Source organism: Oryctolagus cuniculus, chromosome 4, assembly GCF_964237555.1.
Source record: "Oryctolagus cuniculus chromosome 4, mOryCun1.1, whole genome shotgun sequence".
Classification (NCBI taxonomy): Eukaryota; Metazoa; Chordata; class Mammalia; order Lagomorpha; family Leporidae; genus Oryctolagus; species Oryctolagus cuniculus.
This window is the reverse complement of record NC_091435.1, coordinates 139,477,186-139,500,575: the sequence shown is the minus strand read 5'-3', so window position 1 is coordinate 139,500,575 and position 23,390 is coordinate 139,477,186. Positions and strand designations below refer to the sequence as shown.

General features: G+C 37.9%; 1 protein-coding gene across 11 annotated transcripts in view; it reads right to left on the bottom strand.

Annotated features, from left to right (window-relative positions):
* The window catches only part of XRN1 (5'-3' exoribonuclease 1), a 132,090-nt gene that overhangs the window by 72,721 nt on the left and 35,979 nt on the right, over positions 1-23,390 (bottom strand). For all 11 annotated transcript variants that reach the window (XR_007924531.2, XM_008266277.4, XM_002716565.5 and 8 more), the window contains 11 exons: positions 23,154-23,322; positions 22,339-22,406; positions 21,885-22,022; positions 20,828-20,888; positions 20,542-20,647; positions 17,878-17,967; positions 16,332-16,488; positions 12,691-12,810; positions 3,019-3,188; positions 986-1,106; positions 797-895 (listed from right to left, as the gene is read on the bottom strand). Coding sequence is in view for 10 of the 11 variants with exons in the window: in XM_008266277.4 (XP_008264499.2) it covers positions 797-895; positions 986-1,106; positions 3,019-3,188; positions 12,691-12,810; positions 16,332-16,488; positions 17,878-17,967; positions 20,542-20,647; positions 20,828-20,888; positions 21,885-22,022; positions 22,339-22,406; positions 23,154-23,322 (1,299 nt within the window). In the remaining variant the exon portion in view is untranslated. The remainder of the gene's footprint in view (positions 1-796; positions 896-985; positions 1,107-3,018; positions 3,189-12,690; positions 12,811-16,331; positions 16,489-17,877; positions 17,968-20,541; positions 20,648-20,827; positions 20,889-21,884; positions 22,023-22,338; positions 22,407-23,153; positions 23,323-23,390) is intronic.

Genomic DNA, 23,390 nt, shown 5'->3' with positions numbered 1-23,390 from the left:
AAATAATGTTAATTTTACTTTATCTTGTTCCTCTAGATCTATGGCTATTTCCACAGTTTATGTTCTTATAGTCTAATGCTACAATCTCTGAATTTGCAGGCTTTCCCATTATCTTCCACAAATCTTTTGTGCAATTTAGTTTAATATACTGCCACCAAATTAATCTTCACGAAAATACCAATTTCAAGATAACAATCATGTAAAAAAAAAAGTTCAAACTCCTTAGCCTGGTATTCAAGGTCTTCCTCCATAATTTGACCTCAATCTGTTTTTTCAACCTTATCTTCCACTACTTCCCAACACAAGTCCTCTGCTTCAGTCAGGTTTATCTATGCCTTCTCCTCAAATATATCACACTTATTCTAACAAAAGAAAAAGTATTAAGAAATATTTCAGACATACTAAAAAACATAAAAGAATAAGATAACATACTGCATTTTTTAAAAACTAAAATCCCCATCTCATGTTTCTTTCAGGTAAAATGCCTTTCTTCTCTTCTCCTTTGTCTTAAAGGGTTTTTAGCATCCAGCTCAAGACTATTTTCATCTACAAGCCTATAGTGTTGGCTCATTTCGTTTTCAAAATTCCAGGAACAATTTTTGCTTATGGTACCACAATTATTTAGTTCTTAAATTGTTATATAATTTGTGTATATGTTTCTTAGCTTTATCCTTATTTAGATTTTGAATTTCTGGAGTTAACAGCATGTTACACCTCCTTCGTAAATACTTCAGCACCTATAAATAGTTTTATGCCTAGTAAGCTTCAGTAAATGAATGAGAAATAAAATACTCACAAGTTCATCTGAGCCTGTATTCATTAAGATTTCCAACATCATGTTTTCACCACGACTGCTTTGCTGGAACACTTGAACACCACTTTTCTTCAAAAAAAACTAAAAGAATCATAAAAATTTAATTTTAACGCTTTTTAATCACTTTGCATTTAATAAAGTAAAAGAGCTCTGAACCAAAAAGTCACTGACATTGTGTTTGATGTGTTTCAGAGAAGGAAATCCACAGAAATACAATGCTTTCTGGTCAACCTTGGTTATTTTGTTCTTATTTATGTCTACACGCCAAGCATCTAATGATATTATTTTGTACCTGGAAAATAAACAAAGGCATTTCATTTAAAATTCATACAATACAGTCAATTAGGTTTTTAATTTCCTTTGAATATTTTGCAAGAGTCATTCTTGCTACTTAAGAAAAACACAAAGCAGGCAAAGCTAGCTCCTCTGTTATTGGGCCAGATACAATCATGAATATAGATTACTAAGCAGAAGTTTTCCCCCATTAATTTTAAATAAAACTAAAATATTTATATATATATTTATTTGAAAGGGAAAGAGAGGTAGAGAGAGAGAACAAAAGATCTGCCATCCACTGGTTTATTCCCAAACACCCACAATATTTGGGTTAAGTCAGGCCAGAGCCAGTAGCCAGGAACTTCATCCTGGTCTCCCACATGGATATTTGGAAGGAATCAAGATCCTGGGCAATCACCTGCTGCCTCCCAGGCACATCAGCAAGAAGATGGACTGGAAGTACAGAGCAGCCAGGAATTGTACTAGGCACTGATATGAGATGTGAGTGTACCAAGTGGTGGCTTCACCCACTATGCCATGATACCTGCTCTTATAAGGAAAGGATAAAGCATAACAAATCTTTATATTTTTCATGTTCTGGGACCCAGGATAGGAAATTAACATTTTTAGGGGCCAGCGCTGTGGTATAGTGGGTAAAGCTGCCGCCTGCAGTGCTGGCATCCCGTATGGGCAATGTTTCATGTCCCAGCTGCTCTACTTCAGATCCAGCTCTCTGCTATGGTCTTGGAAAGCAGTAGAAGATGGCCCAGGTCCTTGTGCCCTTGCATCCGTGTGGAGATCCAAAAGAAGCTCCTGGATCCTGGCTTTGGATCGGCACAGCTTCAGCCATTGCGGCTGTCTAGGGAGTGAATCAGCGGATAGAAGACCTCTTTCAATCACTACCTTTGCCTCTGCCTCTCTGTAACTCTTCCTTTCAAATAAAAAGATTAATAAATCTTAAAAAAAAAAAAAGAAAATTAACATTTAAAAATATTTATTTATTTGAAAAGCAGAGTTTACAGAGGGAGAAACACATAAAGACAGAGAGATCCATCTTCATCCACTGGTTCACTCCCCAAATGGCTGCAAAAGCTGGAGCTGGGCTGCTCTGAAGTCAGGAACTTCTTCCAGGTCTCCCCTATGGGTGCAGGGGCCCAAGCACTTGGACCATCCTCTGCTGCATTCTCAGGCACAATTAGCAGGGAGCTGGATTGGAAGTGGAGCAACCAGGACTGGAACTGGTGCCCATATGAGAAGCCAGTGTTGCAGGCCGTGGTTTAACCTGCTATGCCATAATGCTGGTCCCCCAAATTAACATTTCATAATACCAATTTCATCTTTTACTTTGCCTTAACAAGAGGAAAAATCATAACTGGGAGATATCTGCTTTATTAGTAACTCAACTGCTGACTGGGCAGATTGAAGGGAGAGTGAGAAAGGAGAAAAAAACGAAGACATTTTAATGAAGAAAAGAAAGGAAAAAAATGGATCTGAGGTAAGAAAACATAGAGGCTTAATTTTTTTTCCTTTGTCCTACTTGGGTAGTTAGCAGGAATAAGATACTAAATCGTAGTGTATCTAATGCTTGGAGCAGAGACAAGGAAAATGGAAATAAAATGCAGACAAAGAACTTTTGGGGAGAGGAAAACATGGCAGAAACACTAAAGAGAAAAATTCACAACTTTAACAGAAGGAAAGAGAGAAGTAGAATCTCATTAAAGTAGAGAAAACGGTTTATAGAAACAGATGTTAAGAGATGCTATGATTCTTGGCAAGCTGGATATAACTCATTAATTAACAATGGCTATATATATGAAACTGTCTATTAATTCTTCAAATAGATATTCAACATCATGTGTGTGCATGTGTGTGGGAGTCAGGGCATACTTTTATTGCTGTTAAAAAAAAAAATTACCAAACAACATTACCTTGCACAACATCGTTCTATGGCAGGAAACTTTTCTGGCCATGGAGAGGGGTAGGTGAACTCTGTTTCTCCATCATACCAACACATTAGGCACTCGCTATGTTGGTTTCTTTTCCTCTCTTCCTTTTTGAGGGAGTGATTACAAGCTTCCATTGCTTCCAACAATCGCTTCTGAATATAAAGATTGAAGAGGAATGTTAGCAGCATAAAAATTCTGTGATCTCGGGGCTAGCACTGTGGCATAGCAGGTAAATTCTCCACCTGTGATGCCAGCATCCCATATGGGCAGTGGTTTGAGTCCCAGCTGTCCCACTTTGTATCCAGCTTCCTGCTAACACGCCTGGGAAAGCAGCAGAAGATGACCCGAGTGCTTGGGCCCCTACACACACATGGGAAACCCAGAAGAAGCTCCTGGCTCCTGGCTTCAGCCTGGCCCAGCCCCAGCCATTGCAGCCACTTGGGGAGCGAAACAGCAGACAGAAGATCAATTGATCAATCCCTCTTGTCTCTCTCTCTCTCTGTAACTCTTTTAAATAAATAAATAAATAAGCAAATCTTTTTAAAAATTCTGTGATCTAAGCCGGCGCCGTGGCTCAATAGGCTAATCCTCCACCTTGCGGCGCCGGCACACCGGGTTCTAGTCCCGGTTGGGGCGCCGGATTCTGTCCCGGTTGCCCCTCTTCCAGGCCAGCTCTCTGCTATGGCCAGGGAGTGCAGTGGAGGATGGCCCAGGTGCTTGGGCCCTGCACCCCATGGGAGACCAGGAAAAAGCACCTGGCTCCTGGCTCCTGCCAGGATCAGCGTGGTGCGCCGGCTGCAGCGGCGGCCATTGGAGGGTGAACCAACGGCAAAGGAAGACCTTTCTCTCTCTGTCTCTCTCTCTCACTGTCCACTCTGCCTGTCAAAAAAAAAAAAAAAAAAAAAAAAAAAAAAAAAAAAAATTCTGTGATCTCAACATACAGAACAAATATTTTCCAATCATATACCGAATCACTATTTGTATTCTTGAAAAGCAAATTCTTAACTAATGGAAAAATCTATTTCATGAAATAAAAAACTGACATTATTTATTTCTTTCAAAGGTCTCTAGAATATCGCTGCCACTGCAGATTCCTCTGAAGATACTACTCTTTTCTTTTTTTCATTTTAAAGATTTATCTGTTTAAATGAAAGGCAGAGTTACACAGACAAGGAGAGACAGAGGGAGAGATCTTCCATCCGTTGGTTCACTCCTCAAATGGCCACAATGGTGGGGACTGGGCCAGGCTGAAGCCAAGAGCCAGGGTCGTCTTCTGGGTCTCCGATGTGGGTACAGGGGCCCAAGCAGTTGGGCCATCTTCTGCTGCTTTCCCAGGCACATAAGCAGGGAGCTGGATAGGAAGCGGGACAGTGGGGACTCAAACCACTGTAGATATGGGATGTTGGCATCACACGTGGAGGCTTAACCTGCTATGCCAGAATGCTGGCCCCTAAGCTATTATTCTTCACAGTAACTGCTAAAGTGCAGATAAGTGCAGTAGCACAGAAATCAAAGTTTAAATGTGAATTTATGATTAATTATTACCTAATTCACAGAGCATTCTGTTTCTTTATAAATTCTGCAGTGGTATAACAATATCTACCTTTCCAAATTAACATGTAACTCCAATCAGTGCTTTAAAGTAGTTTCTTTAAAAAAAGGACAAAAATGATGTCAGTTTACATATGAAAAAATGAATTTATGAACAGCAAAAAGGAATTTGGGACTTGACAGAGTGTCAAGAACATATAATGGATGTACATGCTAATTAATTGGATCATAATGTTACATACATGCATTTAAATATCAGACTGTACACCATAAGTATGTACAATTTTGCCAATTATGAAAACATATATTAAAATATATATAATGGGGAAAGATATAATCTCTTCAATAAATGACGGGAAAATTGAAGAGCCACATGTAGAAGCAAGAAATTGGACCCTCATCTTACATCATATCCAAAAACCAACTCAAAATGAACTGAAGACTTTAAGACATGAATCTATAAAACTAGCAGAAGAAAACAGGGAAAGTTTCTTGACACTGGTCTGGTTAATGATTTTTTGGATATACCCACAAATGCACAGGTAAGAAAAACAGACAGACAAGTGTGAATTTGAATCAAAAACCTTTTTCTTCATACAGCAAAGGTAGCAATCAACAGAGTGATAATGGGAGAAAATATCTGTAAATTTTAAATCTCACAAAGGATTATTATCTAAAATATAAAAATTAAAGCCCCCCCAATAACCCAATTATAAAATAAGCAGAGGACTTGAATAGACATTTCCCAAAAGACATACAAATGGTCATATGTATTATGAAAATACACTCAACATTACTAACATCAGAGAAATGTAAGCTAAAACCACAATGAGGTATCATCTCACACTTGTTAGAATGGCTATTATTAAAAAGACAAAAAAAATAAAATTGATACCAATACAGAAAAAGGGAACACTTTCTACATGTAAATTAGTATATAAATTATATATTATGTATAGAGTAATAACATAAGTTAGTATAGCTTTTATGGAAAACAGCATGGAAGTACTTTAAAAAATTAAAACTAGTGTTTGATCCATCAATTTCACTACTGGGTATACAGCCAAAGGAAATGAAATCAGTATGTCAAAGAGAAATCTGCAATCCCATGGTTGTTACACTATTATTCACAACAGCCAAGCAACAAAATCAACCTAAGTGTCCATCAATAGATGAATAGATAAAGAATATATGTAACGGATCTCTGTGAGACCTCAGTGGAAAGAAAGGGCCATCAAAGAAGGATGTACTCTTCTCTGAAGGGAGGAAAGAACATCCACTTTTGCTTATGGCCGTGTCCAAATACCGATGGAGTCTATGGTCACAAAAGGCTTCCATAGCCTTGGCAGTCTATGGCAAGAGCCTCGAGTGATCACTACATCACAAATAAGAGTGTTAATTGTTAAAAGAATAACAGAAGTCACTGTGCACTTACTCCTCATGTAGGACCTCCATCCTTAATGAGTTGTACTATGAGAATTGACTGCAAATCTTGTTCTCAAACTGTACTCTATATGTGTGTGGGGGGGTGCAAATTGTTGAAATCTGAGCTTAACATGGAGTTGGTCCTCTGTATCTAAAATCAAACTAAAAATGAACCATAATGAAGAAGGAGATGGGAGAGGGAGGTGGGATGGGAGGTGGGGTGGGAGGGTGGGTATGGGGGAAAGAACCACTATATTCCTAAAGTTGTATCTATGAAAAAAATGCATTCATTAAATACAAACTTAAAAAAGAAATATATGTAATATACACAGCCCACACTCACAATGGAATACTATTCAGCCCTAAAAAATTAGTATGTCTTGTCATTTGTGACAACATGGATGGACCTGGCGGACATTATGTCACGTCAGACACAGACGGACAAACCCTGAATCACTTATGTGTGGAATCTAAATATGTTGAACTCTAAAAGTAGAATAGGGGACGAGGATGTGGTGCAGTAGTTTAATCCTCCACCTGCATTGCCAGCAACCCATATGGGCATTGGTTCTAGTCCCGGCTGCTCCTCTTCCGATCCAGCTCCCTGCTATGGCCTGGGAAAGCAGTAGAAGATGGCCCAGGAGCTTAGGCCCCTGTAACCACATGGGAGAGTGGGAAGAAACTCCAGGCTCCTGGCTTTGGATCAGCCCAGCTCCGGCCTTTGTGGCCCTTTGTGGAGTAAATCAATAGATGGAACATCTCTCTCTCTTTCTCTGCCTCTGATAACTTCACCTTTCAAATAAATAAAATCTTTGAAAAGAAACATTTTGTGGCATATCTTAAATATATACAATTTTCTGTCAATTACACCTCAGTAAAACTGGGGAAAAATATACTCAAATTAAGAACCAGGGAGAAAAACTGAATAATAAGACAGTGACACTTTTTATCATCAATAGATTGACAAAAATTAGAAAAAGCAATAGTAGAAGCAGCAAAGTGAGCACTCAAATATTGCTAGTGTAAACTGAACCAAGCTTCTTGAAAGGTAATCTATTAACTTCCACTAAAATGAAAAATGTACATTTCTGTTAAGCAATCCTGCTTTTGGAAGTTAACTTTATAGAAGGTTCATAATACAGAAGAATATATTTAAAAAACACAAAAAGATAGAGTGAACATATTCTGCAGCAATTAAGATGCTGCTTGGGATACACTCATATCGGAATGCCTGGATTTGAGTTCTCATTCTGCTTTTGATTCCAGCTTCTTGATAATGTGTACCCTGGGAGACAGCAGGCAATACCTCCAGTACTTGGGTCCCTGCCGACCATGAGGGAGACCCTGATGGAGTTCATGGATCTTGGTTTCAGTCTGACTTAATCCAAACTCTTGTAGGCATTTGAGGAGTGAATCAACAATGGGTGATAAGTCTTCCCCCTCTTTCAAATACATAATTTAAAAAATTTTAAAAAACCATTTATTTTATTTATTTGAAAAGGCAAAGTTACAGAGACAGAGAGGGAGAGACACAGAGAGATCTTCCATCTGTTGGTTCACTCCCTAGATAGCTGCAACAGTTGAGGCAGAGCAAGGCCAAAGCCAGGAGTTTCATCAAAGTCTCCCACGTGAGTACATGGGCCCAAACAGTTGGTCCATCTTCCACTGCTTTCCCAGGCACATTAGCAGGGAGCTGGATTGGAAGTGCAGCAGCAAGGTCTTGAACTGGTGCCCAAATGGGATGCAGGCATTGCAGGTAGAGGTTTAACCCATTATGCCACAATACCAGCCATTCAAATAAATAATTTTTAAAAACTCAAAAAGAGTACATTAATACATTAGCACTTGTATCACAAAACTACACTCACTAGCCAATGACACATGAGGTAGCTGACTATCCATAAGGGTTTTGGGTGAGTAAGTTTTGGTACATTCATACTATGACATATACTATCAAAGAATGTGTAAGATTTCTATCTACTAACCTGATGGGATATTCATAATATTTTTATTATAGGAAAGAAGAAGTTGTAGAAAAAGACTTATGTGTCCCATTTAAAAAAAGCCAGGACTAAGAACTCAATTCTGGTCTCCCACAGGATGGCAGAAACCTAAGCATTTGGGCCATCATCTACTGCCTTGCATGCACATTTGCACTAAGTTGGATAAGAAGTAGAGTAGTCAGGTCTTGAACAGGTACTTGGATACAGGATTTATGCATCCTAAGTAGATTGGAAGTAGAGGAGCTGGGATGTGAACCAGTTGTACTCTGGTGTCACAAGCAGTGGCTTAACCTCTGTGCCACAATGCTGTCCCCGCAAAAACAAACTTTCTATAAATTGTTTATGTTTTAATGACTACCTTAGAATAGAGAGAGACTGTTATTTCATAAAAAAGTTAACTAAATAGTAGTAAACCAAATAAGCAAACATCTCTCATTCTCACACACACAAACACACACACACGTACCACCATGAGTATGAGTATATCCATCTTTACACATAAAACCTTTTGCTATTTGTAGAAAAAAATTAAATTTATAATACATACAATAAGATTCTAAGAGAGAAAGTGCTTAAGCTTTTTATTTATATAACTGGGGGGAAAGTAGACAATTCTACTAAAGACAAAATTGTATAAGTACACAGCTTTTAGCCAGGTACAAAGGAAATATTCAATCAATATTTGCTGACTGAAGATAGCTTGTCACTCTTTTCCTTGGATTATACATCATGGGGTAATGCTGTCAATGATAGGACATTATGCTAGACAAGTGACAGCCCTCTGAGACTTTTCCAAAATAACAATTTAAGATTCACAAGATGTTACAAAATTAGTACAGAATATTTCTATGTACCTTTGACTAGTTTTTCCCAATGGTAACATCTTACATTTAGGAATAGTTCATTACCAAACCCAATGACAATGAAAGAGGCACAACACCATTAACTAATATACTAATTTTTACAATTGACTTTTTGCTTTTGGTACCTGGCACCATAGAACTTTTATCATACACATACTTTCATGGAATCATCATTAAACTTGGTATATAGAACTGTAATACCGGCCGGCGCCGCAGCTCACTAGGCTAATCCTCCGCCTAGCGGCGCCGGCACACCGGGTTCTAGTCCTGGTCGGGGTGCCGGCTTCTGTCCCGGTTGCCCCTCTTCCAGGCCAGCCCTCTGCTGTGGCCAGGGAGTGCAGTGGAGGATGGCCCAGGTGCTTGGGCCCTGCACCCCATGGGAGACCAGGAAAAGCACCTGGCTCCTGGCTCCTGCCATCGGATCAGCGCGGTGCGCCGGCCGCAGCGCGTCGGCTGCGGCGGCCATTGGAGGGTGAACCAACGGCAAAGGAAGACCTTTCTCTCTGTCTCTCTCTCTCACTGTCCACTCTGCCTGTCCAAAAAAAAAAAAAAAAAAAAAAAAAAAAAAAAAAAAAAAGAACAAACCTGACCCAGTCCAAACTGCTGACTCAGAATTGTGAGCAAGTAAAGTGACTTTAAACTGTACCCATCTCTTGCTCATATCAACCTCCTCACCTTGCACCCATAAATAAATCAGATGAATCAGATGGAGCACTAATAAAAAATGCATAGATGTGAAAGGAAGTCTCACACAAGCTCAAGCTGAAAGGACGTGTGTGTGTGCATGTGTATATATACGTGTGTATATGTGCAAAGTTCACACCTTACAGGTTAAGCTCTTCCTGCTTATACTACTAGAATTTGAGCAATAATTCTCTATGAGGCACAAATTGGTCTCATCAATATCTCTCAGCTCTGAAAATCCTGCCATGTATCCCAATTTGATGTTTCCACCATTACTTTCTCTGATTAAAGTATAACAGGAACTTTGCTTTTCATATCTACATACCTATTTTCAGATACCTTACTTTGCACATAAATTCTGAGCTTATAGTTTTTGTTTACAAAAACTATAAAGAATGTAGTAATTCTGTTGCTACAAGTTTTTATCAGAGGTATATCATAATAAATCTTTTTGAAACTACTTAAAATGTCCTTTAGGTTCTCAAGCTGAAAAGAAACATCATTCACAAAGAATTAACGTGATAACTGGATGAACAGCAATAAACATCTATATGGAACTAAGTTTGCATACATGCAGGCAATAATGACTATCTCATAGCTTAGTCCTCTGTCTAGTGGCCAGCAAATGTCTTTTTACAAGCAACAAGCACCCTTATTTAAAAACTAGTAAGATGTTGTAGAACTGTTCAAATTTTTATATTTCTTTGTTACTTGTGTATTTAAAGAAATGTTGGATAAAGAAATTCTTTGAAAATGTTGAATTTGTTGGTATAAAGTTGTTCAAAATATTCCTTAACTATCATTATGTGTAGGCTCTATAGGATAGTTCCTCTAATATTCCCAATATTGGCTGTTTATGTATCTCCCTCTCTCCCCTCCATCCTCACTTTTTTTCTTGATTCATATATCTAGGAATCAACGTTCAGTTTCATTGATTTCTCTCTGCTGTTGGTCATTTTCCCTGACTTATATTTCTATCTTTTGTTATTTTTTCATCTGCTTAGGCAGAAGCTTGGATAACTTTCTTTTTAAAAAAAATTTATTCGTTTGAAAGGCAGAATGAGAGAGAGAGGAAGACACAGACAGATGTGCAATTGCCTGCAAGAGTCAGGTCTAGGCCAGGGGGATTCCATCTGGTTCTCCCACCTGGGTGGCAGGAACCCAAGCACTTAAGCCATCATCTGCTGCCTCCCAGGCCCATTCCCAGGAAGCTAGATTGGAAGTACCGAGTCGCTGGGACTTGAATCAAGCACTTCAATATGAGATGTGGGCATCCCACATGGCCATTTCTTTCTGTTAACATATTTTTAAAAGATTTATTTACATATTTATTTGAAAGGCAGAATTACAGAGAGAGAAGCTGAGAAAAAGAGAGAAAAAAAAATATCCCATCTGCTGGTTCACTATTCAAATTGCTACAATGACCAGGGCTGGGTCAGGCGTAAGCCAGGAGCTAGGAATTTCACCTGGGTGAAGGGGTCCAAGCACCTGGGCCATCCTCTGCCGCTTTCTCAGGCACATTAGTAGGGAGCTGGATCAGAAGTGCAACATCCAGGACTCAAACTGGCGCCCATATGGGATGTCAGCATCACAAGTGACAGTTTTACCTGCTATTCCACAACACTGGCCCCGCAAGAGGTCACTTAACCAACCATGTCACCATGCCTGCTGCTATATAATTAAAAAAATTTTTTCTTGTTCTTAATTTAGAACATTAAGTTTCCTTTTAAGCTCTACTTTAGTCAAATCACAGTTTATGATAAGCTGTATTTTCATACTCATTCAGATAAAATATTTTTAAAGCTTTCCTTTTATTTTTAAATTTTCCATTTATTTCCATTTTATTTGAAAGGCAGAGAGAGAGAGAGAGAGGAGAGAGAGAACCCAAACATCTGCTGGTTCACTATCCAAATGCCTACAACAGGACAAATCCAGCAGCCCAGATCTCAATCCAAATCTCCCACAAGGGTGACAGGGACCCAGGTACTTGAGCCCTCATTTGCTGCCTCCCAGGATGTGTATTAGCTGGAAGCTGGAATGGCAAGGGAAGCTGGGACTCAAACACATGCACTCTGATATGGGATACTGGTATCCCACGTAGCACCTTAATCACTGTACCAAATGCCTTCTAATTCTAGTTTTAATTTCTTCTTTCATCCAGAGATTATAGAGAAGTGTATTATTTATTTTCAAAATATTCAGAGATTTTCCAGATCTTTGTTACTAACTTCTAATTTAATTCTACATGTTCAGAGAATATTCTCTATATGATTTCAATTCTTTTAAATTTATTAAGACATGTTTTATGGTTCAGCAAATAAACTTTGTGAATGTTTCTTATTCACTTACAAAGAATATATTTTGCAGTTTTTGGGTGTAGTGTTCTATAAATATTAATGTAGCTAAATATGTATCTTGCATTATTCAAGTATTATGTATCTTTACTGATTTTTTTTTGTCTTCTTGTGCTACTGATTCCTCAGAGGCAAGTATTGCTATTTCCAACTGTTTTGAAATCAGCATATGAAATAGTTATCTGTACCCCCATGTTTATTGCAGCTCAATTCACAATAGCTAAGATATGGAATCAACCCAGATGCCCATCAACTGGTGACTGAATAAAGAAGTTGTGATATACATGCATGACAGAATACTACTCAGCCAAAAAAAAAGAATGAAGTCCCATCTTTCACAACAAAATGGATGCAATTAGAGAATATTATGCTTGCCAGTCAGTCCCAAAAGGACAAATATCATGTTTTCTCTGACTTGTGATAACTAATACACAGAATACAAAAACAATGTGATGTATATGAGTGAAATTGACATTTTGAAATTATTATTTATAATCCTTGTCTATACTCCTCAGGAACAGTGGTATTTCTCCTTACTACTTATTGAATTCTTTAGTGGAAGACTAAGCTTGTGATTATAAAGCAAATTGAAAGTATGTCATTATAAAAATTAAAAGAAAAATAAGAAAGGAAGGAGGAAGTACCATTATGTTCTCTAAACTGTATTTACAAAATACATGAAATTTGCACCAATTACATATAATACATATATGTATAATACATATAAAATTACATATGTATATATGTGTGTACACAATAATTTCATATACTTACCTCATCAATAAAAGGTATTAATACCACAGCTTCCCATTCCTGTTGTTTCCCATTTAGGTCTGTTTTAAAATCAGGTGGATAATATTCTATAATTGGTGAGTCTTCACTGGTCATCAAATGCTGTAAAAATAAAATAGTATAATATGAATCAGAATATCAGTTTAGATCTTTGTAAATATATTTGTAGCATTTCCTCATTTTAGTTTAAAATTTTAAGCAAGCTAAATTTTTATATCTTAGATATGTTATACTTCCTATATTTTTTGATTTTCTACTATAGGATTCTTATTTCATTAATATTTATCAATGACCTGTTTTACTCTGGGCTTTGCTGTTTTTCATTTTTTAATTGTCTTTTCACATTACAAGACCTACCACATAAATTCTATTTTCACACTAAACTTCATTTCAGTTCATTAAGAGGCTACTAATTGTCTTCTTTTTTTAAAAGATTTATTTTGTATTTATTTGAAAGGCAGAGTTAGAGAGAGAGGAGAAGAGAAAGAAAGGAGGGAGAGAGGGAGAGATAGATCTTCCATTTTCTAGTTCACTCCCCAAATGGCCTCAATGACAATGGCTGGGGCTGGACTATGCCGAAGCCAGGAGCCTGGAGCTTCTTCCAGGTCTCCCAAGTGAGTGCAGGGGCTCAAGTACTTGGGCCAAACTCTGCTGCTTTCCCTGGCATATTAGCATCCAGGACTTGAACAGGCAACCATATGGGATGCTGGTGCTGCAGGAGGTAGGCTAAACCAGCTAAACCATAATACCAGCCCAGTCCTCCAATTTTAACCTCAAATTAACAATCTACTTTTGTGTCCTAATCAATTGGTTGCATTAAGTAATCTAACAACTGTCATTTGAATTTAAAAAGAAAAAAAAATCCTAAAATCCAAGAGTCAGTGCATCACTTGTATTGAAGAGAAACATTCCAAAAACACATTTTTATTAAAGATTATATAACAGAGGTAGACAAAGAAAGCATAAAGATGTCTTATGGGAAATAACAATGAAAGATTATATAAGAAATTATTATTTTAAGAAGATATTTATTTGAAAGGCAGAACTACAGTGAGAGTGAGACACACACACACACACACACACACACACAGATATTCATTCCTGGTTCACTCTTTTTTTGTTTTTTTGACAGAGTGGACAGTGAGAGAGAGAGACAGAGAGAAAGGTCTTCCTTTGCCGTTGGTTCACCCTCCAATGGCCGCCGCGGCCGGCGCGCTGCAGCCGGCACACTGTGCTGATCCAAAGGCAGCAGCCAGGTGCTTCTCCTGGTCTCCCATGGGGTGCAGGGCCCAAGCACCTGGGCCATCCTCCACTGCACTCCCTGGCCACAGCAGAGAGCTGGCCTGGAAGAGGGGCGACCGGGACAGAATCCGGCGCCCCGACCGGGACTAGAACCCGGTGTGCCGGTGCTGCAGGCGGAGGATTAGCCTATTGAGCCACGGCGCTGGCTTGGTTCACTCTTCAAATGGCTGCAACAGCTAGGGTGGGCCAGGCCAAAGCCAAGAGCCTGGAAATTCAACCATGTCTCATATGTGGGTGGCAGGGGCCCAGGTACTTGGGCCATTGTCTGTTGTCTTTCCAGGCACATTAGTAGGGAGCTGGATAGGAAGTGGAACAGTAGGGCCTTGAACCAACTCTCATACTGGATGCCAGTGTTGCATGCTGCAGCTTAACCTGCTGTGTCACAATGCTGGCCCCTCTAAAATTACTACTATTTTTATTTGACAGGTAGAGTTATAGAAAGTGAGAGACAGACAGAGAGAAAGGTCTTCCTTCCATTGGTTTACTCCCCAAATGGCCACTACAGCCGGTGATATGCCTATCTGAAGGCAGGAGCCAGGTGTTTCCTCATGGTCTCCCATGCGGGTGCAGGGGCCCAAGCACCTGGGCCATCCTCCACTGCCCTCCCAGGCCACAGCAGAGAGCTGGACTGGAAGAGGAGCAACTGGGACTAGAACCCAGCACCCATATGGGATGCTGGCGCCGTAGGCGAATTAACCAAGTGAGCCACAGCGCTGGCCCCTAAAATTATTTTGAAAGAAATAAAACAGCAAACTCCCAGGTGATACTCAAAATACTTAATAAGCAACACTGCATGGAACTGAGCAATTAAAACAGATGTGGCTGTAAAACACTTGCAGGGTCATCCTCCAGAGTAGTTGAATTTAAGTATCTGAAGAAAGAAGTATCAGTGTATCTGAAGAAATAAAAATAAGCATCCAAAAAACATATGAAGGAAGTCAGGAGCCAGGATCAAGGATAAACTAAGGTTCAGAATGATGCAGAAGAGTTCTAACATTGTTAAAGCAACGGGGTCTGTATGTGTGTGTGCATCTGTTCACAGAAGTTCTTCAGACTATGGAAGGACAAAAGTCTGAAATGGACATTTGGTTCAGTGGTTAAGAAGCTGCTTGGGAGACTTGCATCCCATATTGGAGTGCCTGGATTCAAATCCCACTTCTGCTTCAAATTTCAGCTTCCTGCAAATGGCTACCCTCACAGGCAGGGGGTGATGGTTCAAGTACTTGGACTCCTGCCATGCATGTGGGACACCCAGACTAAGTTCTGGGCTCCTGGCTTTGGCTGGCATTTGAGGAGTGAACCAGCATATGGAAGATCTCTCTCCATCTGTCTTTTTCTGTCTGCCTTTCAAATAAATAAAAATTTTTTTAAAAAATAGAAATAGATACCCTTACCTTTAGTCAGCCTAGTATGTTTAGTGTATCACCCTCATTAATAACATTTCTCTTGATACGTGAAATGTTGTATTTAAATATGAAATATACATGAAATGTTAACCAGAGGAAATCCTTTCATTTTACAATTTGATATATGAAACGTTTAAAATGCAACTATACTCATTAGATGGGTAATAGTGCTGTAAATGACTTATTAGAACCACTCATATTCATAAGAAGTAAAAGAAAAGAGGAATAAATATTGTTTAGACCGAAGTAAAAGAAAAGAGAAATAAATATGGTTTAGACCAAGTAGATAGCTTCTGATTTTGTCTGTTTTACTTTCTTCAGTGTTGAGACAAGTTGATGTGCTTTAAACGGTTTAAAAATAAAGAAGCTGGGTTCTGAATGGTTTAAGGAGTTCATTTGTATTTTTAAAACAAAGCTGACAGGGCCAGCAATGTGGCACAGTGGGTTAAACCACTGCCTGCAGCACTGGCATCCCTATGGGTGCTGGTTAAAGTCCTGGCTATTCTACATCTGATCTAGTTCCAGGTTAATGCTCCTTGGAAAGCAGCAGCGGATGGCCCATGTGCTTGGGCCCCTGCACCTACATGGGAGACCCAAAGAAGCACATGGTTCCTGGCTTCAGCCTGGCCCAGCCCCAGCCACTGTGGTATTTTGGGGAGTGAACCAGTGGATGGAAGTTCTCTGTCTTTCCTCCTTTCTCTCCCTATAACTCTAACTTTCAAATAAAAAATAAATTTTAAAAAACTGATTTTAAATCAAGGAATTACTTTTTAAGAGATGTGCTAAATATTATATTTAAAATGAAAATAAATATATTTAGTTACTAAATAAATTTGCAGACTATTATTTCTCAGTCTGGACAAAGAGTTATGAACTACCAAAAAGCACATAAAAACATTCAATTCTAAAACCTACCTGGTAACATGCAGGAAGCAAGTTTTTGCTAGCTGCTGGAAGTACAGCAAGAAGCTGTTCAAATGGCTTAAAAGGTTTTCCAAGTTCAAAATGGATTTTGAGTGTACTAATATTTCGGATATCAGATAGGAAAGGTGCATAATGATAAGGATAATACCTATAAAACAAAATGTGTTTTAAGCAACTAGCAACTCCACAAAACAAGTCAATATTAAGCATGTACTTTCCCCCATGTTTTATTTTTAAAATATATAGCAGTAGTTTTAAAGAAACACAGTAATACTCACAAAAATAAAGTATTACCATATGAATGTAAGAAATTAGCACCACTGGAAAAATTAGATCAAACAATGGTAACAAATATTACAGTTCCCTGATTTTCAAGGTGTTGTTTCACATTTTTAAGATGGTATATTATCAGGTAATTGAAGGAGCCATATAAGGTAGTGCTCCTTTTAATTCCCAAAACGTTGATCATGAATCTTGCAATCAATAGACTGGAACAGAATTAATGATGCAGTCAGAAGTACTTCAGTTGGTCACTTGGACCAACCCTACATTGAAGGGGCTAGAAACAGCTAAAATGTTCTGATAAAAACCCCAAAGAGCTCATGAGGACAGAGTAAAGAAGAGTAAGTCTGAGCCAATGTAGCTATTACCAATCAGCTTTAAGAACTTTTATCTTTGAATCAGTTATGCACATTAGTGAGTTTGTGATAAGGATTAAACCATATATCAATCACACATTAATTATTTTTAATATCTTCCCTTTAACTATATAATACCTAACCTTTAAGAATATTTTTACAAAGCTTCAACACAATTTATAATTTAAAAAAATATTCTCTTAATGTTTGACTCAGGATACAGGAAAGAAAGGGAGGGAAGAAAGGAAGGACATGTCTTATAATCCATAACTATGGACCTAAGGAATACATTTGAAAAGTATGGGAAAGTCTGGTAGGAAGAATGGCATGTGAAATAATGGGAAATGTGTACAATGGAATTAGATACATATGGATTAGACTGTATACACTTGGGAAGATTACTTAAGCTTTCTGAACTGCAATTCTCTTATCTGTAAAAGGGGAAAAAAAGCTTGCTTTAGACAGTTATGAAGATAATATGAGAACATATTTTTCAAGAGACTGGACTTAATGCCTGGATACAATAGCAATAACTCACACTTTTTTTTTCAAACACAAAAAAGGTAGGAAGAAAACCTTTACCTAAGCATAACACAGACTCAGTAATTACCAAGACTATGTCATACTTGATTCATTTTGATAAAGAACTTTAAATTCTTAAAATTAACAAAGACCTTTTATTGTGAATCATCTATTAGGGCTGGAGGCATTTTTGTTATACAAAAGTCTTTCTTAGTGCTTTAATTTAAGAAGAGATTATCTGTATTTCTTTTAAACTTGGTTGTTTAAAAAAATATGGCATAAGTAGAAATGAAAGGAAAAGATATTCTTAGATGGGATTCTAGTAGAATGAAACATTACTAAAAAACAAAATGCTATTTTTGTTTTTAGTCTCTCACCAGCTCCAGGACTGAACTCCATGATAGTAATAGTGCAAAATCCACTGTATTGCCTGAACATAACATGCAGCTTGATCAGCCAGAAAGTCACTAAAAACAGAAAGGAATATTTTTATTACAATATTATTTTTGAGGAGAGGCTAGTGACTTTATGGCACATGTGCTGGCACCACACTTTAATTCATATGGTTAATTTAAGCAACAAATTAGCTAAAATTCACAGCTAAAAATTCAAAAATATTATTTAAAAAATTCTATCCTATCATTTACAGGACATACCTTACAGTTTTCCTAAGTACTCAAATAGTTAATCCTGCTATGCATATTTAATCAGCAAACAATGCCTCTGGTTTAAGTTTGAAGATTTAGCCAATGAAACTTCTGATAAAGTGGCACTGACATTCTTAAACTGCCCAGGTGGGGTTAGGAAAAAGGAATGGGGATCTTCTTCATTTCAGAAGATACTGAAGACTAACATAGAAGCAAAGCAGGGGCCGGCGCCGTGGCTCACTAGGCTAATCCTCCGCCTTGCGGCGCCGGCACACCGGGTTCTAGTCCTGGTTGGGGTGCCGGATTCTGTCCCGGTCGCCCCTCTTCCAGGCCAGCTCTCTGCTGTAGCCCGGGAGTGCAGTGGAGGATGGCCCAAGTGCTTGGGCCCTGCACCCCATGGGAGACCAGGATAAGTACCTGGCTCCTGCCATCGGATCAGCGCGGTGTACCGGCTGCAGCGCGCCAGCCGCGGCGGCCATTGGAGGGTGAACCAATGGCAAAAAAGGAAGACCTTTCTCTCTGTCTCTCTCTCTCACTATCCACTCTGCCTGTCAAAAAAAAAAAAAAAAAAAAAAAAAAAAAAAAAAAAGTAAAGCAGGAAAATCTTTTTATTATTATTATTAATTTGAGAAACAGAGTTAGAAACAGAGGGAGAGAAAGAGAATTCTTCCATCTGCTGGTTCACTCCCCAAATGGCTGCAACGACTGGAACTGGGTTGATTCGAAGCCAGGAGTCAGCTTTTTCTGAGTCTCCCACATGGGTATGGGGGCCCAAGCACTTGAGTCATCTTCCACTGCTTTCCCAGGCCATTAGTAGGGAGCTGGATTTAAAGTGGAGCAGTCAGGACTTGAACTGGTACCCATATGGGATGTCAGCACTGCAGCCGCAGGCTTAACCTACTACCAGAGTGTTGGATCCAGGAATATCTTTAAAATCTGGTTGTAGCAGCCAGAACACTCTTTGGCTTTATCTGCCAAACAGTATTCCCTCTAATCACTTCTTTCTCCAAAACTAAATGTTGTAATTTAAGGCTTAGGTAAAATAGATGTTCAAATGACCAAAACAACGAAAGAGAACAAAAATAATCTTAGACTTTTTCTATCTCCTGGGTCAGCAGGTATTTAACCTAACAGTTACAATGCCTACCTCCCATTTCACCTGGGTTCAATACTCAGCTCTTGACTCCAGCTTCCTCCTTAAGAGACCCTGGGAAGCAGAGGTAATGTGGTTCAAGATAGTGGGCTCCTGTCATTCACAGGGGAGACCTGGATTGAGTTCCTGACTCCCAGCTTTGGCTTGGCCCAGTCTCAGTTGTTGTGGGCATTTTAGGGGTGTCTGTCTCTGTCTAATAAATGAAAACTTCTTAAAAATAAAGAAATTCTATACCTCTATATCTTTGGGAAGTGTGCTTGTGAACCTGCAATTTATTTTCTTATTATAAAAGAAATATTTCCTCAGTGTTGAAATCCTGAATGATGAAGAAAAGCATTTTTATCACCTTGTAACAATCACTACCACATTTTGGTCTGTTTCTTTTCAGTCTTTTTTTCTATACTCAGTTTTTTTAAAAAAAATTTTAAAGTAACGAGAGTATACTATATATATGATTTTGTGTTGTGCTTTGAAAATTTGTCTCTATTAAGATACTATAAGCATCCTTCCAAACTGTTAAGAATCAGTCATAGCAATTCTGCAGATCTGGGGAATGGTGGAAGTGACAGAGGTAATGATCTGCTGATGCTGAAGCAAAGGCTGACCACAATGAATGTTCTTACTGAACATTTAGATAATTTCCAACTTTTTAATATATAATAACTTTATAATATATTGTGGATCACATTCTCTTTGGTAATTTTTAAAACAGGAATAGAACATATGTCAGAATTAATGTTACTTTCTCCAAAAATAGTCAAAAGATCTACAATAACTTTGTAAAATCAAAAAAATCCCGGCCGGAGTCACGGTTCACTAGGCTAATCCTCCGCCTTGCGGCGCTGGCACCCCGGGTTCTAGTCCCGGTCGGGGCACCGGATTCTGACCCGGCTGCCCCTCTTCCAGGCCAGCTCTCTGCTGTGGCCTGGAGTGCAGTGGAGGATGGCCCAAGTGCTTGGGCCCTGCACCCCATGGGAGACCAGGATAAGTACCTGGCTCCTGCCATTGGATCAGTGCGGTGCGCCGGCCGCATCGCGCCGGCCGTGGCGGCCATTGGAGGGTGAACCAACGGCAAAGGAAGACCTTTCTCTCTGTCTCTCTCTCTTTGTCCACTCTGCCTGTCAAAAAAAGAAAAAAAAATCCCTTTTCTCCCACTCTTAGAAAAATTATGCTCTTTACTAGGAACTGCAAGACCTAATTTTTTCTACTTTCCATAAGTAAAAGCATTAGTAAAAACATACTCAGACACTACATCAACTCCCATCTTCGTCATGTAATATGTTCTTTTATATTGTCTAAATTCGGTTTCAAATAGGTCATCATCTTCAGTCTCATCTTCTAAATTATCTGGGGGAAAAAAACAGAAAGATAATGACTGACAATTATGAATATCTTGGATTTCCACCTAACACTTTGAGAAATGCATATCAAAGAAGATGTTTACACACTATCATAGAAATCTGTTCTATCATTATTGAATTATTATTTGTCAAAGGAATAACATCAAAATACATAGTCTGTACTCACCCTTAGAAGTTACTACTTCATTTTTGTCTAAAGCAGCCCAACATATAGAGTTTTCTTGGCCCTATAAAAATTATAAATTAACACGAAATGAATGGCAAAGCATTTCAAAGTGAAATATTAAATAGGGAGATTTAAAAAATACTAAAAAAAGGTGAAACAATCATTAAAAATAAACCTCAGGTAATATAGTTTCGGTTATCACTGTTTCCCCAAACTATGCATTTCTATTATGTAGAACTTAGCTTTCAGGCCTTTCAAAGACACACAATAAGTAATTTTTACCAGTATAAAATATTTAGCTAAATATGTTTTCCAGGAAAAATACACTTTAAGAATATTTCATTTACTTAGAAAAGAGTATTTAAATACTCAATATAAAATCCTTTTATCATGTTCCAATTTTAATATTTTGATACATCTAATTCTGGGTTGCTGTTAATACAGTGTGTTTACGTTTGAATTCAATGGTTATATATATTACCTATTTTCTGTATCTTTGAATCCTGTCATACTTAAGACTCTTACTATCTATATTCCACTTCATTTGTCTTCCATAACAATTTTGCTTTTCTATAATTCTCCCATCACCACATCTTTCATATCCCACCCATCTATTTTTCCTTCTTGTGATCTCAATCCTTTATTTTCTCTTTTCTAATTGCTAATCTACTGCCAGTGACTTCCAATAGTTCTTTGAACTTCCTTATTTACATTTCCTTTTCGTCATCCAATCTAGGGCCTCTGTTAACACTCCATGCCAGGGCCATTCCTATAGTTGTTAAGTTGACCACATATGCCTGGAAGACTGATGAAGTTTAAGGACTGAGATGAGGGAACCCAGGATTACTGAGATTTAAGTTTTGTGCATACAGGTTACCAAAATGTTGCAGAGCCTGTTTTCTTTAGAGTAACCAAACAGTAGAATGCTGACTGGCTGCTGTTTCATTACAATGAAGAGCTAGAAACAGAACTCACTGATTTTAAATAATATCTTTCAAATGATTGTTTTTTATTTTTACAGCTGAAAAAATGAAAGGACACCTAAAAAAACAGACACCTTTGATTTTTTCTTTTCCTTATAGTTCTTGGCTTCTTCTGCTGCAATACCCGCTGCTTCATTTAGGTACTTGTTACCAACTTTGCTTTCAAACCACTTTAGGTCCACAAAAACTTCACTGAAGTGCTCCCGATCAAACTGCACAGAAATATTTAAATTCATTTAAAACGAATTTAAGTATATCTGGATGAATACAAAGTAAGCTTTTAATAGTGACTACTACTACTAGGGAAAAGTAATTTGGAGAACAGTACTTTTTTATACACTTGGAGACTTCATCTTTTACTCAGAAAATTAAAAATGAAAAACAAATAAAAATAATTTAGGTGAAATTACTTATATAGAGGAAACAACTGGAAAAGAATTTTAAAGTCTCTTTCTTCCGGCATCATGTAATTTGTTACTGACCACTGTGAGCTATCCCGGGACAGGGAAGAAACTGTTAGTTACTTACATCTGATAGTTTCACAAGGTATTTTTCAAATCGAGGTAAGTTGAGATGCCCACTTTCATTAATATAACCTGAAATGAACATGATCTAAATTTGTATATTATTTTTTCTAAGCAATTCTATAATATTCTATCCACAAAATGCTGATTATTAACATTCCACTAATCAAGAAAAACACTCAGTGTTGGGCTATACATAAACTGGTCCTTGTTTTTATGACCTTTGTTTACCATAATGTAAATTTAAGAAATTTAAGGTTCTCATAAGCAAAATATAAGAAATTCCAGGTTTTCATAACTGTAATTTCCAACATTTGGTAATAATTAATTAAATTTAAAATGTTGAGGAACTTATCTAGATTATTCAGTTTGCAATGTTAACTTAAGGACTATTTTCCTGCTATCCTGTTCATTTTATTCAGCATCCTATCATTTGTAAATTTTCTATTTTAATGGAAAAAGTTTTCTTTATATTAAATACTCTGATACACGCAAATCCATTCAGAAAAACTGATTTTTTCTACTCTTAAATATGAAAGGAGTCAAGTAAAATCAAGTTCCTCTGACTTTCTTAAGGACCTGAAGCAAAAGACTGGCTAGGCATCACCAGTTAGTGAAGTTGCTTAATTCTGTTCAGTTTCCTTCTTTGTGAATCATCAAAAGTGACAACCTCAGTGTTTGGCATCTTAGACCAAAAAAAACTCCCAATATTTTCCTACTCAAGTTGTGCATGTAATAACCTAAAAAATGAAATGACATTTTTTGGATATGTCACTACTAAATTAAGGTAGAGTCAAATGAACAATAAATTTTTCTTACCCCCAAGTTCTGGCAGGATGGTAATATATGTTCCATAAAGAAGAGGCAGTGCATCATGATTAATATGTAAATGAGGTAGATGAGGGATAAAATCATTGCCAACAAGAAATCCCATCAAAATCCAATCATCTATAATTCTTTCAATGTCATATTTAAATGTGATCTTTTCCTGCGATAAAATAGAGAACACATAGAGAATCCCATAGAAATTTCTTCAGACAAGTCCTTGGTCAGTGG